General features: G+C 37.0%; 2 protein-coding genes across 2 annotated transcripts; one reads left to right on the top strand and one right to left on the bottom strand.

The window, feature by feature from the left end:
- Positions 1 to 6729: 6729 nt before the first annotated feature.
- Positions 6730 to 10236, bottom strand: LOC149012686 (putative amidase At4g34880). The gene is made up of 5 exons (XM_089158385.1): positions 9357 to 10236; positions 9049 to 9263; positions 8637 to 8885; positions 8337 to 8550; positions 6730 to 7524 (listed from the first exon to the last, which is right to left on the bottom strand). Exons 1-5 carry the CDS (start codon positions 9834 to 9836, stop codon positions 7135 to 7137), a joined length of 1548 nt encoding a protein of 515 aa, XP_089014511.1. The 5' UTR covers positions 9837 to 10236; the 3' UTR covers positions 6730 to 7134.
- A 3353-nt stretch (positions 10237 to 13589) lies between these two features.
- Positions 13590 to 14330, top strand: LOC149012685 (dirigent protein 4-like). The gene has a single exon (XM_089160254.1). It carries the CDS (start codon positions 13613 to 13615, stop codon positions 14177 to 14179), a length of 567 nt encoding a protein of 188 aa, XP_089016380.1. The 5' UTR covers positions 13590 to 13612; the 3' UTR covers positions 14180 to 14330.
- The last annotated feature ends 3456 nt before the right edge of the window (positions 14331 to 17786 follow it).

The raw sequence follows: 17786 nt of genomic DNA, 5'->3' as shown, positions 1-17786 counted from the left end.
GTGACAAAAGCCCAAAACAGAGCACCATTTTTCTAATTTTTTATTAGAAGAAGCTAAAATGAAAATCAGGTGGTGATTGGTGAGGGGATCGACCTTAGGTCTTGTGCAGTACGTGTTCAGCGAGAAAACAAGCCGTTGGATCGAGATTTCAGGCGAGATTTCGATCTCAACCGCTTGTTTTTCAATGGTCGAAATCAAAATCTTGGTCAAATTACGATTGAGATCTTGATCCAATGGTTTTTCTTTTGCAGAACAGTCCCAACACATTGAACGCAATGCGGAGTACTAAAGCAAAATGCAATTAATGAGATGTCCCTGAGTCACCATACAGCCGTGCGAGATGGCTCCAATGACAACTCTGGATAATACAAGAGGCTAGAAACTTTTGCTTTCCTAATGCTTTTAAACCATACAGTAGGGATGAGGCCCACAAGAGACTCACTTAGATTCCAACTTCTAATTTTTTTTTTAATATTTAAAGGTGGATCCTACTACTATTGTGTGGTAGGAAGCATCATGTTCTCCCTGGACAAAGAGGTGATCAAGACCCTCCAATAGATGGACTCCTCTAAGCATCGGGGGAGTATCATGACAAAGTGATGGCTGAATTAAACTGCCTCGAATTGGTCCAAGCCGTTAAAATCTAATCTGTTGTAGTTTATGTCCTTGAGGTTATTAAATTTCTTATCTCTATGTTTATTGAATGTAAAATTAATCATATTTTTAGGGAAATTAACAATTATGTTGACTCCCTTGCTAGGAGAGCCATGTCTTCACCAAGAGAACAGGCCTATATTTGATCCTTGGATCCAGGACCTACTAGTCTTGGGTTCCTTGGCTATATCATGTCTTTCTTCTTCTAGCCATGTCTTCGCCAAGAGAACAGGCCTATATTTGATTCTTGGATTCAGGACCTACTAGTCTTGGGTTCCTTAGCTATATCATGTCCTTCTTTTTCTAACCATGTCTTCGCCAAGAGAACAAGCCTATATTTGATCCTTGGATCCGAATCTGGATCCTCACCCCGTCGGGGTAGCACAGAGTGCTCCCCGACGGATTCCAAACCACACAAAACGTGGGGCCCACGGGTAAAATTTTAATTTTTTTTTTATTTTTTCCAAAAAGTGTTTTTCACCGTGGGCCCCACTGCTTTGTATGGTCGAAACCCGTCGGTTTGTGCTCCCCGTCGAGGGAGCTGATCCGGACTCCTTGGATCCAAGACCTACTAGTCTTGGGTTCCTAGGCTATATCATGTCCTTCTTCTTAATGAAGTTCATCTTAATAACCCAAAAAAGAAAAAAAAACCAGGCATGAGCTAACTACAATTCATCATCTGACTTTAATAAAATAATTTTAATTAAATGAATATCATTGGATTTGATGGATTTTTTTTCTTTTAATGGGCCAACTAAGAGGTTTCAAACGTTTGGGATTCTCAAGAAAAACCTTTGAAGATTCAATTAATAATAAATATTATATTAATTATATTAATGAGTGTTAAATTACAATATTAGACATAATTAATTATATCATTTTAGTAAAAGTTTAGGGGTATTTTAGGAGAAAAAATGTAGCCATCTTCCACGAGTTCATACTTTTATAATAGTAGTATGAAATGATATAATAGTATGATATACTTTATTATCCAAATGGCTCACGATCATGGCTACTAAAACCCTAATAGAATGTTCTAATGCTTTTCTGGGCCAAAGATGTTTTAAAAGTTATAATACTTTTATTCTGAGAAAAAAAATTGATCTAAATCCATTCTTGAGTCATGTCCTAGTATTAAGTATTCTCGACTGTAGGCTAGGATTAAGGGTATAAATGAAGGATAGAGCTTCAGTGCTACGCAATTAATGTGCAGTACTGAGCTGTGTATGGTGAGGATGGAATGAGTGATCGAGGTTGCAATCTTAATCACTCGTTTCATATGTTTATATATATATATATATATATATATAAATATATATATATATATATATATATATATATATATATATATATATATATATATATATATATATATATATATATATATATATATATATATATATATATATATCATACTACTATAATAAAAGCATGTACTCTACCTTTTTCGCAAATCTTTTTTATGTCCGTTTCTCGTCCTTAGAATTTTTCTAAATACCAATAATGTTGTACTATCTCATTATTTCTTTAGTTATTTTTGCAAGGATAATTTGGACATTGTACTCATGACTTATTATGAATTTATCCTTAATTTTAATCCCGATTTCTCTCTTGACTTTTTTCAATCTATCTCAAAGTCTGTCGCGTTATCCCTCTCAAACTCTCTCTAATCTCTCTCTAAATCACCACTATCTCTCACGACCCTCTCAATCTCAGTCTCTCGCTCTCTATATCATCTCCCACTCGAACTCGCTGTGAATCCCTCTCGATCTCTCTGAATCTATGTATTTGTTCTCTCATTGCAGAAATATCCCTATATCCCTTTCAAACTCGCTCTAAATCAATCTCTGCTATTTATTTATCTTTGTTAGGTTCGAATGCGTGAGATCTAGGGTTGCAAAGCAAATCTTCAATATTTCCAGCAAATTTTAATTTTCTCAATCGTTTCTCCTCACGAGTTGTTCTAATGCTCAACTGTTACTTAGGGTTTCTTCTCACTCTTCGGCTTCTTTCGGCGATTATTGATATATTTCAGTGATCTCTTTTCAGGCAGTGTTTGATGACGATGACAAGGGTTGTTATCGATCTCAGAAGATCAGAATGATCGATTTCTGAGGGATTCCAGTTGGTACCTACAAGAGGTAGGCGGAAACCAATCTCTTCTATTTATTTATCTTTGTTATTTCTCCTCTTTTTCTCGTATAATAAGCTTGGGTTTTTGTAAATCATACTATATCATATTGTTGTTCCATTGGCCTAAAATGAAGGTGTTGTCATTGTTGGCAACTTAAGTGGGCTTTGATATGGTACAACAACACACAAAAAGGTTCCGAGAGAAAGAATCCAATTCAAATAAAGAAAACTCAAGAATCCCGTTTTTGAGGGTCTCTCAAGAATCCCGTTTTTTAGGGTCTCTGTCCAGTTTTGATCAACCTCTTCATCGGATGGTCATCCAGTGTCCGATTGAGCCGATTTTTGGAGGAGAGCTTCACGACTTCTTGATCTTCAAATCCAACGGTGGGATTTTTCATTGGAGATCTCTAAGTTAGTCCGATTTGTACGTCAAAACACTCCTTGTTTAAGTCAGATAGGAACTCTGAGTTTAATTCAAACTCTGAGTTTAATTAATCTATAAAAGGAGAGCAAACTCCAGCAGAAGAGATAGGGCGTTTTGAGGAGCTTGGAAAGAGCGTGGAGGTCGAACCAGAAGACGTTGGTTGGCTTTGGAGATCTGAAGCTTGGGAATAAGAAGTCTTTTGTTTTGCTGAACAAGAAAGAAAGTGAAAGAGAAGGAAGAAGAAGCAGCAGAAGAAAAGAAGGGAACATGGTTGTATGGTTTTTTTAAGGAGAGAAAACTGAAAAAGATTGAAAAGAGAAAAAAAGAGTTGGAGAAAAAGAGAAACAAGTATTGTTACCATGCATCTTACACAAGTTGAGGTAACCCGTATTCACAAGTTATTGTCTATTATTTTCTAGGTTATGTTTAATGATGAAGAACCTAGATCATGAATGTAATTTGGGGAACTTGAATTATTGGTTTACATTGTGACCTAGCAAGTTGGAGCTTGTCTAGGGGGTTGGGGTTGGTGCCCTTGTCTAAATTGCATTTTAGACTATAGCAGGGATTGGTGTTCCTGGACTGTTGTAGCAGTCAAAATATCTAGGATTGTATTGAATAATATACGAAACCCTAGGTAGGGTATTACTCCGTGGATGTAGGCAATTTGGCCGAACCACGTAAACTCTGGTGCATTGCGTTTTTTTGTTTATTTTTCTTTGTTGCACATATTGGAGTGCCTTGATTGCAAAGTGGTGGTACACTGTCTGGTAGACCCAGCCACATTGTGGTGTGTGGTGGACGTGTCCTTGTGCAGTTGATAGCTACGAGTGGTACACTGTCTGGTAGACCCAGCCACATTGTGGTGAATTTTTGAAGACACTGATTCACCCCCCTCTCAGTGTCAATCTGGGAATAACACATACTATCATATCATACTACTATTATAAAAGCATTTACTATTCTGTTTTCGCAAATCTTTTTCTGACCTTTCCGTCCTTTTCTTGTTTTCAAATACCAATAATTTGGTACTATTTTTTTTTGTTTATTTACTTACTTTTACAAGGATAATTTTGACATTTTAGTCATGAATCATTATCAATTTATCATTAATTTTAATCCCGCTTGATCTCTCACAATCTCCTCTCACGACATATCTCAATTTCTCTCTCAACCTCTCTCAATCTGTCTCTCTCTCAATCTCCCTCGATCTGTCTCTCATGGTTGTGAGTATAATCCTCTGTTGTGGAAGGCCTTCACGCACATCTGTGAAACCCTAATTTGGAGCAGAAAAAAAGTTAAAGATTTGGGATTTTTGCTGATTCGAAAATGCTGGTTGAAGAGTGGACAAGCAATGGTGGTTCTATGGGCTGCTCTGTGTTGGTTCCTTGTGGGAATGGTGCTGCCCTTAATGGACATACATTGGGGGTCTGAAAGGAATAATACTGATGGCAGCATCGGGGAGTATTCGGAGTGTTCGACAGATGGCTTACGTACTTACAAGCGGCGCAAACACTTAAGGCCGATCGAGGAGGTGCTGAACCACGAGAATAATGGAAGAGTTTCTGTTGATGCAGGAAGTCAAACGAACCAGGTTTGTTCCTGTCCATGATGTGCCTTAAGTGTTTGGCTTTATATTTCCTTTAACTATGATGCATACCATTCTCCCTAGAAAATTATTACTTCTTCTCTTGCGTTTGTCTTTATTTTATATTGCATATCGAGATATCTCATAAAATAATTTCAAAGATCTCACTCTCATAATCCTTCATATATGGTCACGTGCATTTGCACGTGTGTAAGTTCGCTAGTATATATATATATATATATATATATATATATATATATATATATATATATATATATATATATATATACATATGCAAAATCAGTAGTTGAGATTTCAACCTCAACCACTAACTTCGATCATGGCCATCGTAGCTCATGCGCAACACTGAAGTTAAACCCATAAATGAAACCTTATCAATGAAAGGGTCCAAGTCATGAGCCTGGCTTGAAGCTGGTCCAATTTTTCAACTTGGAGAGTATGTTTGCTTTACAAATTAAATAATCTTGACAGGGCTGGGTAGAGTTAGCGTTCTTCGGCCCAAATTTTCAACTCGAAGAGTAAGTTTGCTTTGCAAATTAACTAATCTTGACAAGATTGGGTAGAGTTAGCATTTAACCGTGGAATTTAAGTGCAATTGAACTTTTTCAAAACTAAACTAGTTTCAAAACCCATAATCACCTTCCCATGGATGCCAATGCTATGGAATCACAACCTTCTTTCTCTTCCTTGGATGCCCTAATGCTATTATTAAGAGGTTAACAGCCTTCTTCCTCTTCCGTCTATATTAACTTTTTTTATGTGATTAGTGTTTGGAATTTATTGGGAACTTATCAAAGCATCGCAAGTTCATGTAGATTATTCCATGTTATGGCCAGATTGGGGCTAGGTTAAAAAGAATTATTGTATCAGATTCATTAGTTGATACATGCTTCTGAATTGAGTTTGTTTATTCTATTGAACATTAAAATAATTCACTCTTATAATGAATTGTATCCGAGAGCTAAGTCAATGCTTACTGTATAACTATTTGGATTTATCAATCGCATCTTCTTCAAAAACTAACTCATAATTATTATCTTCACAAAATTTTATCATTTTATGAGATTTATTTTTGTGGACACTCAAAAGCAATGTACCTCAGTTCATTACCAATGAAACATCAATTGTCTATTTTAGACCATTTAGTCTAATTTGTAAATTCCTTCTTTTTATAGGGGATAGTTGAAGCCTAATAGAGACATCAAAGTAGGTGGCGTTTCAAATCATGTTCAAGGAGCGAGATTTAAAAATCCATCTCCTAAGGTTTTACGTTAACAACACAAGTAGTGGATAGTAGCAACAAAGACTAGCTTACAACTTAAGTCATACATAATAGAGCTTGAAAATGTTCTCAAAATCCAAGATTAATCTCGAGCAAAGCCATAAAAATGTCTTGAACGAAGCCATATGGAGGAAGAGATTTCTCCAAAAGGGAGTAAGTAAAGGGACAAGTGAAGAAAATGAGGTCAAGGTCCACTGAGCCATTCCAACAGAAGATATAGTCAGGGTTGATAAGGATATAGAAAACCAATTAGGAAAAGCTTGTGTGGGAAGGCCAAGGTTGAGGGCTCTCTAGAGAGTGAAGGAATGATAGGGTATATGCCCTTTTGAGCAAATCAAGGGGAGCCAAATGGGCAGAAGGAAAGGAGACGGAAAAGGTTCTAAGCCAAGAAAGATTTTGGGTGAACAAAATTTTGAAATCAAAAAATTTTCTGCCTATTAGGAGTCCATCTATTCCCTGTCCCTACTTTTTGGCCATTCTGCTCTATCAAATCTACTCAGTTATTTGGTAGTCCTGGATTGGTACAATCCCTCAATCATCATCCAATCTGCCAACTGCAAAATTGATTCATCAAATGGCATATAGCTCAGAAACCTCACACCCACAGAAAGAGGTATTCAACATCAGTTACACAAGAAAAATTGGCTCGGATGCACTGGTATAAATCTTCATCAGTTGGTCCAAACAAATTTCTCTTAGAACATAAAATAAATCCGCAGTGATAGGAAATTAAATTTATAACTTAAATGATTATACATTTTCACTTGGTTCAGATCTGTTAGATTAGGATTTGTTGCATTATGTTTAAAAAGAAAACAATTTTCCTGAAAGCTCCCCCTGCATTCATTTTTTTATTTGTACTACAATTGTCATAACACCCTCAATGATACAAGAATGCCCCTATAGGTCATATCATACATTGGTACCCAAGATAATTCCCCTGGATAGAAGCAGAGTTCATGCTTTTAACTAAATTGGTTAAGAAAGCAAGCACTGGAATGCTTGAGTTTAACAATTCTGTTGCAATTCAAATTAAGCAGCTTTAGAATATATGATTGGGGGTTGCCTTTTCTTGGTTGCTTGTTCAAATGAATAAGCAATCGCTATCAGGTTTGCCTCTGATCCTTTGAGTCCACCAAACAGGATACCAATGGGTGTGCCCTTGGGATCAGAACCTTCAGGAATTTCCCTAGGATCAAAACCTGCAGGTACTGTTATGCCAGGATGCCCTCCAATTGCTAGAAGGGCTGCTCCAGCCCATTCTGGAGCCACAAATGCATCCAAATTATTATCCGTCATGAACTTCTCGAAGCCCTTGACAAGGTTTTCTAACTTCTCGATCGCTTCTGTATATGCAGCACTCGGCAGTTCAGTTTTTTGGGCATTTTCAAATGTATCCTGTCCAAATTCCTTCATCATTTCCTGCAAGTAAGAATGATTATGTGTGAGAAGCCAATGAGGACTTGACTCCAATATTTAAAAGGGGCAGAAATTTGTATATTTCCTTTTTGCCTAAACAAAATGAAAGAATTGAACTTTTCTTTGTTAACTCCCCTAGAATCTTTGTGTTAATTGTTGCAAGTGTTAGGTAGTATAATCCTATTCAGATGCAAAATTGTTCTCAGATAACCAACTGACTCAATGCCAAGAAATTGTTTCGCCTGCAGGAGGCTATCAAAACGTTATAAAATAAAAATGTGAACTTCTAACAGGTGATTAAATGTGGCATATAGTTCCCTTTAAAGTGTTTAAAGAATAATTACAAATATGAAGTTCTGAATCCAGACAGGGATTCCCATAAGTAATAACTCATTTCCCTGAAATATTATTTGAATAGCAATCTGTATCAGCAGAATTCAGTATCTTAAGAAACCAAGGTACTGGAGGCAGTACCTAGTGCACAAGGCTCTTCAATTTAACAGGGTCTGGAGAGGTTCAAATGTACACAGCCTTACCCTTGTTTCTAGAGAGGCTGTTTCCAGCACTTGAACCCATGAACAAGTGTTCAGCAAGTATATACTTACAGCCAAGCAAAACCTTCAATTATAACTGATACTATAAATTTAACTAGAAGACAGTTATTCATCCAAAAAATTGAGAAGACAGTATAAGCAACAACCATAACCTGATGTAATATGATCAAGATGTCCAACAATTCATACATCAGCAGTTTATTTTTCATGGGTAAGGAATGTGATTTTATGAAATAAGGATCTAATGACATGGAAACTTACTTCTGTTTCATGTTCTTTGTTGAAGGCAATAACATCAGCTAAACAACTGACTGGTGATTTAAGCAAGTTGGGGAAGTAAGCATTTAGATCACGCTTCAACTCATGCATAAAAGCTGTTGTTTTGCCACTTTTATCCTCGCCACTTTCATCTGGATATACGATTGTCTCAAAGTTAGGCACCACAAGGTCATCTAACACAACAGCTCCTTTCTCCCTAGGATCAAAGCAAACAAAAGATTTTATGCTAATATAACAAAGAAAGAAACCTGAAGGAGCAGCAACAAGGAAATATATCCTTACCTCATAGATTTGAGATTATCCTGAAAGATATTTGGTACAGGGGAATCGGTATCATCATCATATATAACTTTGAAATGGTGCCATAGGTTTGCTATTTTCTTTCCACTGAGTCCATCAATTCTCAGGAACCGCTTGTATCCACCAGCTGGAATGTATTTGGATGCATCAAGGGTTATCTCATCTCGAGGATCATAACCAACAATAACATCAAGCACACGGACAGCATCGGACACAGTTCTTGCAATGGGGCTGCCAAGGGAATTGATTAGGAAGAATCAAATAAACAGCATACTACCATATATTCAAATGTCCTCAAACAAATTGGTTTAGCACTACCAATGGCTTCCCATGAGATAAAGCAGCTCAAAGCTAAAAAGGGCAAAAGGTAAAAGATAGTTGGATCCAAGCTTACCCAACAGTGTCTTGCCTAAGGCTTAATGGTATAACTCCAGACCTACTAGTAAGACCTACAGTTGGCTTGATGCCCACAACACCATTGACACTGCAAGGTTGAATAATGGAGCTATCAGTTTCGGTCCCTAGGGAAACCGTCACCAAGTTTGCTGCAACACTAACTGCAGATCCAGTGCTTGAACCTCCTTGGAAATAGTCTTTTTGATATGGGTTCTGAAATCAACAGGTCCAACAAGGAAATGAAACACAATTTCAATGGTCCAAACTATGAAATGACGAATACAAATTCACGAAATAAAAGCTCACCTGCACTCTACCTCCTCTAGCACTCCAACCATGCCACATTTTTGAAGACCGCCCATTTGCCCACTCTGTAAGCCCAGCTTTGCCCAATATGATAGCTCCTGCACTCCTAAGTCTGTCAACAACCCCTGCATCTCGAGGGACAACAGAACCAACGAGTGCCAAAGACCCAGCTGTCGTCTTCAATTTATCCTTGGTTGCAATATTGTCCTTCAGCAGCACTGGAATCCCTCGCAGTTTTTCTCCATCTGGAACTGGAGGATTGTCACAATCACAAGAGAAGCAGTCGATTTGAGATAGACGGTAATCCCTCTCGCTCAGGGTTAGAGCATCAGGATTCACCTCGATCACAGCATGAATTATAGGGTTCCACTTATCAATAGCATCTTTGTAGTGCTGGACTAGTTGTTTCGATGTAAGGGAATTTTTAGAGAAAGCCAACTGAATCTCATCAATGGTCGCCTCTTCAAACTCGAACCCCATTGATGGAAAATCCAGGAATGAACAGATATGGAAACCGTGCTACTCTTGCAGCGGATTAAACGTTGAAACTGGGAAGAAATTTGAAACTTGGGTAGAGGGGTCTTGATCCAAACAGGATATATCATGGGACTGTTAAGTATACAACGACGACAGATGAGAAGTGCATTAACATAAAACTGATGAGAAGCAAGAGAGAAATATTGCAGTTACTTCTGAGTCAACTTTTCTGATGAGCTTTTATTCAACAGAAAGGGATCAGCTCTGCTGCTGATGCACTAGACAGGAAGGTGGTATCTATACAGTTGTGACATCTTCGCCTCCATCCTTTCCATGGCTTCTACCTCTGGAGTTCAGAGTTCTTCAGTGGCTGATCAATGTTAGCAATTTTACCCAAGAAACAGTGAACAAAGCCCAAGACAGAGCACCATTTTTTATTGATTTCTTTTTTAATTTTTATTGAAAGTCACCAAATGAAAAGAGGCTTGCCTACTTGTATCATATAATAATTGAGATACTACACTGGACGGGGAAAAAATTTGTGATAGCACAAAAGAATCTACTAGGGGCAGTTCAAGCTTAAGAGAACCTTGCCAATAGGGCTTGCATTGAGGATATTTATAAGGTTGAATAGAGTTTTGGGTTTAGGTTTAGAGTTTTATATATTGGGAGTGTGGGTATTACATAATATATCATCAGGCGAGATTCGACCAAGACTTTTTCACTAAGAGATGTTGATTTTTAACAACCGACCAACCCTGCTATGGTAGCTAAGAAAAGATACCAAATTTCGAATACAAAAGTTTTGTATTATCCAAAGGATAGATTTGATCTCTCCTAAATCCTACCAGATGGAGCAAACATTTCACAAGCATTTTATCTTGTCCTATGTTTTGTTTCTACAAGGTATTGTTATTGGTTTTTGTGGGGTAGCATGAATTAGAAGGGAACAAATAAACTCCAAGAATAGAAAATTATCTTCATAAACAAGTTTGAAATTCATAAGCTCTCCTAAAATTAATATTTACTTATTTTTGTGGATGGTTGCGTTGTTTGCTTGAATAAAGGTGTGGTGGGAAAAAAGATGTGGAAAAATTCTTGAAAAAAATAAATTTTTTAAACTTTTCTTAAAAGTGTATATTGTTTGGTTGTTTGTGGTGAGAAAGTGAGAGACAAGCTTTTTTGATGAAGGAAACTTGTCTGGTGATGTGTACTTTTTAAAACCCCACAAATTTAATGGAATTTTGTGAAAAAATTTGAAAATGTAAAAGTGGGACCCACCACTATCACTTCTCCACAAAACCCTTTCATTTCATTTCATTTCCTTCTCCCTCACTACAATATAAGGCCTACATGTTTTTTTTTTCCCACCCCACCTTTGCAAACAAATGCTGTCGAAGTGTTTTGAAAATAGAATTGCATCTACAAAGAGACATTCTCTTGGGATTTTTATCAGAAATGGACCATCTATTTCTCTCTAGATGAAGGATACATGTTCATTTGTCACATTCAAAGGTTTAGATTAAATTAACATAAAATATATTATATTTTCTAAATCTTATCTCAACTTTTGAATGTGACTGATAGACACATGTTCATCTAGAAAAAAAATGAATGGTCTCTGACGAAAAAATTGACCCGATAAAATTCATTTTCTCTTGCTATCTTTATCTTCTAACATATTTGTAGAGCAAACAATGAGGATATTTTAGTCAAGAGATAATTACTATTGGCCCCCTGTACTTTGATTTTATTACTACTGTATCCCCTGTACTTTTCAAAATTACTAATCAAACCTTCAACTTTGTCTACAATTACTATTGCCCCCCTACCGTTAAATTCCGTTAGTTTATTGATGATGTGGCATCTTTATATTTTTTCAAAAACCCCAAAATACCCTTATACTTATCTCTTTACTTATTTACGATTTTGTCAAGTTACAGTAGTACACTTAGTTAATTGTGGACAAAAAAATAACTATAATTCATTTTATTCTATAAAAAAAGAAAAAAAGAAAAAAAAAACCCAAATAAATAAATAATGATTGAATAAAACTCAAATAGAAACCGAAGAGGAAGGAAAATTGAATTCTAACTCAAATTGGAAACTGAATATCACCTAAAATATTTTCAAAATAAATGAAGTTTAGTGAAGATGGAAACCAAATTGGATTTGGATTTTGCTTATTTCTTTAATTCAAAATAAATGAATTCAAATTAAATGAAGTTTAGTGAAGGCGGAAACCAAATCGAATTTGGATTTTGCCAATTTCTTTAATTTAAAATAAATAAAGTTTATTGAATGTGGGAAACCAAATTGGATTTGGATTTTGCCCATTTCATTAATTAAAAATAAATGAAGTTTAGAGTAAAATTGACATTTAATTTGGTTTTATAAATGGGGTAGCATCGTCTTTTGATTTAATAATTTTAATGAAGGGCAAATTAGACATTACATATTCAAACTTAACGGCTACTTAACACCGTTATAAGAAAGGGGGGCAACAGTAATTTCGTAAAGAACAAGGTTTTATTAGTAATAAAATCAAACTAGAGGGGGACAACAGTAATTATCCCTTTAGTCAATGCAGGGTTGGAAAAGTAATAAGATCCATGCTTCTCAGTGAGGAAGTCATGGGTTCAACCCTTGCGGACGACAAAGCTCCCTTTGAGAATGTAATCAAGGTGCACGCAAGCTCACCCAGATGAACTTCATACATCACGGAAGAAAAAAAAAAAAAAGAATATAATTAACTTTTGGCTCCAACAACCAATCCAAGTCCCCAAATAGAATTATTTTTTTTCTTTTACAAGAATGTAATCTTTTACCAAATTATACCATTTTGGGAGAATTTTTATTATTACATTATCTTGAACATAAAAGGCATATGAATGTATTATGGTATGCATTGATTTAATGGATATTGGATTAATCGAAGAAGGATTGATTAATATTTATTTCTTATCATTTACTTGCACAATTAATGAATGTCTAAAGATATATCAAACTTCAATCCCGAGGGGTGGCTCAGTTGGTGAAAGACCAATGCGGAAACCTAAGAGGTCAGATAATTCTCTCGAGATCAGGGGCAAAGCCTCATTTATATTAATATTAATTCTCCTTTGAAAATGTAGTCGATGCGCATGTAAACTAGTTCGGAAAAACTTCAAATCTCCAAAAAAACAAAAAGATATATCAAATCTCACTTTTGAACATTTAAAAGAAATAAATAACTTCCACGAATGCAAAATTTTGAAAAATATGTTTTTTAATTTCTCTCATCTTACCAAAGAGAATCTTAATTCAACGATTGTATAGAAAACCGTTCTATTAAAGTATAATTAACCGCATTTCGCTACTAACTAAATCCAAACCCTTTACCTATTGTACCTCAATGGATAAAGAATTTTGCTTCTTTTACATCTCTCCATCACATATTTAGAAATGGACTTAACTCTCAATACGTATTGATAGAGTAAACCATATATGACGAAAGGGTGTGTCATAAGTCTATATTCGTCAAAGTAGAAGATCCCAACTCCGGACCGAGCATGCATCCTTCTACCAACCACATTAAAAGTAATATCTATTAAATCTCTCTAGTTGTTTATTTTAAGCATATCCATCAATTCTTACCCAAAAAATAAAAAACAATATCCATCAATTAATGGGTTGGACCTAACTTAATATTTTGGGATATATATAAATCATTCATCCACTCATTCCCAAGAAGAAAGAAGAAAAGCAGAAGAAAATTAAAGAAGAGGAAGAACACAACCATGGAGAAGAAAGTGACACTAGCTTTTCTTTGTGGTTTGCTTCTTTGCTTATCAACACTGCCTACCCAGTCTGCATATTATACTGAGAAATTACACCTTCAGAGAAGGAAGGAAAGAGTGACCCATCTTCACTTTTTTCTACATGATACCCTCAGTGGTAAGAAACCCGGTGCTCTCTTGGTTGCCAAACCCAACATCACCATTGGAGCTAAGTCTGCAACACCATTTGGAAGCGTGTATGCCATTGATGATCCTCTAACAGAAGGTCCTGAATTGACATCGAAGGTGATCGGTAATGCACAGGGTCTGTATGTTTCATCTGGGCAAGACACTTTGTCACTGGTTATGTATGTTGATTTTGGATTCACAACTGGGAAATACAATGGAAGCTCTATTAGTGTGTTTTCAAGGAATCCAATTACAGAGGGTGATGATAGAGAACCAGCTGTTGTTGGTGGTAGGAAGATGTTCAGAATGGCTAGAGGGTATGCCTTGCTGAAGACTCAGTTCTTGAATGTCACCAATGGAGATGCTGTCATTGAGTACGATGTTACTGTGTTTCATTAAAGCAGGGAAGACGAAGCAGATGGATTCTTGGTTCAAGGCACTAGTTTTATTTGTCTAATTTGCTGATCATGAATTCATGATTCTCTTTTATCAACCAATGTTCTTTAATAATATTTCTCCTTTGTTCTTCTACTTTAATTTACATTTTCCTTTGCTCGTGCACTTTTTTTTTTCGAATATAACATTATTTGCGATTATCAATCTAGATTTCACATAGATCTGGAGGTTTTGTTAAATATTTTATCTGAACACCAATTTAGGTGAGGTTTTAAGCAAAAACAACAATTTTGATGTATTTGTTGGCATCAAATTATGTTAGACACCAAATTTAGGCCTCAAATGACTTATAATACCTTGAAATGGGGATCAAAATCTAGTTTGATGTCAAAATTGTAATCTTCTTACGAGAAAAATACGCATTTGAAGGCATTTGAAGTACTTGCTAATTAGTCATAAGACCTATACTTTAAAATAATGTCAAATTCCATGTTTATCCCTTTGAACCTCATCTTAACTCCACCACCATACCATTCACTAATCACTACCTCCATCTCATGTCTTCCTTAAATTTGTCCATGCCCAAGCCACTAGCATCGACAAAGTGATGGAAACACTATGGTGTGAAGACCAGGGCAAGGGCATGTTAAGTTTAGAATTGATTAAATATTGGTATGTTTATTATTGAGAAATGGATACATATAAAATTTTTTTGGGTATGAACAGATATATATTAATACATAAATGGGAAATAGACTTTCTCCATAAGAAAAACAACCTATCTAGAATAGAAGATTACAATAAATGAAAGATTTACCTATAATTGACTTAAATTAGAATATTACAATAAGATATACACTTAGATTATAAAATTACAGCAAGCAAACTACTAAAAATGCAAAATATATACAAATATTGTAACAGTGGGATTGCATTGTCATAGTTTTAGGCAATGAAAATGGGGTAGGGTTGTCACTACTAGCAACTAGAACTGGCCTAATAGCTTATTGAGATGGATTTGGTCCTAATGACCACCTATGGTAAATCTAGTGCTGAATTTGAATTCAAATTTTGAATATCCTCTATAATATCTACAAATTCAAGGAATTTTACTTTCTTTCTTAATTATAAATGGTTGCCTACTCTTTCGTCTCTCAATCAGTTGGAACTTGAGGAAGTGGGTTTGGTTCAAAGTTGGGATCCTCTACCCGTCTAACAAAGTTTTGTACTCCTCTCACGAAAAAAAAAAGAAAAAAAATATCTTCCTCTATGCCCCCCCCTCTGTTGTGCACCTTTTACGCTTTTTATACCCAATAAAAGGCTGAAATTAAAAGCATCATTTTAAATTTGAAAAGTCCAAAATAGCCTTTTAGTTCCTTTGTTTTCACAACCTTTTATTTAGTATATATGTGCACTCTTGTGCACAACAAAGGATGTTTACTCCGATCACCCTCTTCACCATACATTAGAAGGAGGATCCACTTCTAAATTCTAACAAGAAAAATCAATTGTAGATCCCATAGTAAGCTCCATTTCTAATATGTTGTGGAGAAGCAGGTCCACCGCGCCGGGGACCGGGCGCCGCACGGCCTGTGCGCCCGACGGCGGGTCGACGACCCGGGGTTGTGGCTTTTGCTGATTTGCGTGACCTTTGGGCCTACCTTGGGGTTATTTGCCTAACTCCCTACCTGTTTATATTGGCCTGTCCCTTTCGGGCGGGTTTGGTTCTTCTTGTAATATGCGCCTCCGTGTGGTGTCTGTTTCTTCTTTCACTTGTTGGTTGGCTCTGCTTCCTTTGTTGCCGCGGTGGGGTCCCCTCGTTGCGTTTGCCGTTTTCGGCTTTCGCGCCGGGCGTTTTTGGTTCCGCTGGCGCTGGCGTTGTCCGCCACTATGTGGAGAAGTATGTTTTGGATCCTCTCCAAGGAAGATATCGCCTAGAAGTGCCCAATGAGCCCTCAGAGAATGCCACATGTTTGATTCTAATCTAAGGGTTATGATAAAACGACTCCTTTTTTACACAACTTGAAACCCACACTACTATGAAACCCACCTATGGACGAAGGCTGGAAAAAAAAAGAAAAAAGAAAAAGAAAAGAGAGCTATTTTATCATAGCCCTTAGATTCGAATCAAACACATGGCATTCTTTGAGGGCTCACTAGGCGATATCCTCCTTGAAGAGGATCCAAACCTTGAAGAAGTGTGAGGAAAAGCATAGATCTCTATTCTCTTCTTTTTTTTTGAAGAAATATCAATTAAAACTAATAACACTTACAACCATAGATGTTTGAAACCCCTCATCCATTGTGTGGATTTACCTTCTTCGTTGGGTTGGGGTGGTTTACTTTCGCCCCTTCTTGCTGTTTGTTTTTGCCTTTTCCCTTTGGTTTTGTGGGTTTGGTGCTCTTGTGGTTGCTCCTTCTCTCTTCCCCTGTTCTTTTTGTCCCTTGTCCCGTTTGCCTCTGTGTGTCTCCCTCTTCCCCTGGTTTGTCCTTTCTTTTCCCCGCTCCTCTCGCCCTTTCGTTGGTCCCCCCTTCTTTTGTTGTTCTTGGTTCTTAGCACTTTCGTCTTCTTTCCCTCTTGTGTTCGTGTTTGCCCTTCTCCTCTTGTCTTTGGCTCATCCTTTCTTTTTGGCCGGGTTGGTTTTTCTGGGCCTTCGTTCCTTTCTGCCTTGTTGCTGGTTCCCTTTTGCTTGGGTTTGTCGCGGTTTGCCCTTGGTGGTCACTCCTTTTCGTCGTTCCCAGTCCGCGCTGTTTCTTTTGCCCTTCCTGTCTGCCTTGTTTCATCCTGCCCCCGGCACTTCTGTTGGCTGGCCCTTGGCTTTTTGGCGGCGTTCCTCATTCGCGCGCGGGCCCTTGCTTTGGTGTTGGCTTTCCGGGTTCCACCTCCGTTTGGTCCCTTCGGTTGCCGTGGTTTCTCCTGGCTTTTTGCTTGTTCTCCTTTGGAGGGGGCCATGTCTCTTGGTCCGGTTGGTTGTTGCTGGTTGTGCGTGGTTCGGTGCTCCTGGTGCTTTGGTTTGCTCTTTTGCCCGTTGCTTGTCGGCGGTGGGGGTTGTCTCTTTCTCTACTTGTCAGGGTAGAGGATCCGGACTCGCTAAGTGCGGTCTGAGCTTGGGAAAATTACTTGATTAGCTAGTTTTAAGTTTTCATTTATAAAAGTAATCATTCAAAGTTTCACTTAACAAAACTAGCTAAAACTGAGTTTGGATTTACAAAACTAACCAAAATAGTGATTTTTCATCTATGTACCAATATAGGGGTAAAATGTCCAAAGGGAATGAAAAATTAGTGATTTTTTTTCTTTTTGAACAAAATAGTGATTTTCCCTTTTTAATGTGGTTAATTTTAGGGGTTAAAAATGTCAAAGGAATGAAAAATTACTATTTTGGCTAGTTTTGTAAACCCAAACTTAGTTTTAGCCAGTTTTGTTAAGTGAAACATTGAGTGGTTATTTTGTAAAAGAAAACCTAAAAGTGGCTCATCATGTAATTTTCCCTCTAGAGCTTTCACTGGGTAGGGTGGTGGGAGAAATGACAAAGGCAGGCAGAAGAGGAAGAATGGGCTGGGCTAGACCCACAAGGGAGGAAAGGAGGGGCAAGCCCAGGCCCATAGG

This window comes from Hakea prostrata, chromosome 6, assembly GCF_041222555.1.
Source record: "Hakea prostrata isolate BN-2017 chromosome 6, UWA_Hpros_2, whole genome shotgun sequence".
Lineage (NCBI taxonomy): Eukaryota > Viridiplantae > Streptophyta > Magnoliopsida > Proteales > Proteaceae > Hakea > Hakea prostrata.
Note: the sequence above shows the minus strand (reverse complement) of the source record. Positions and strands in the feature narration are given on the sequence as shown.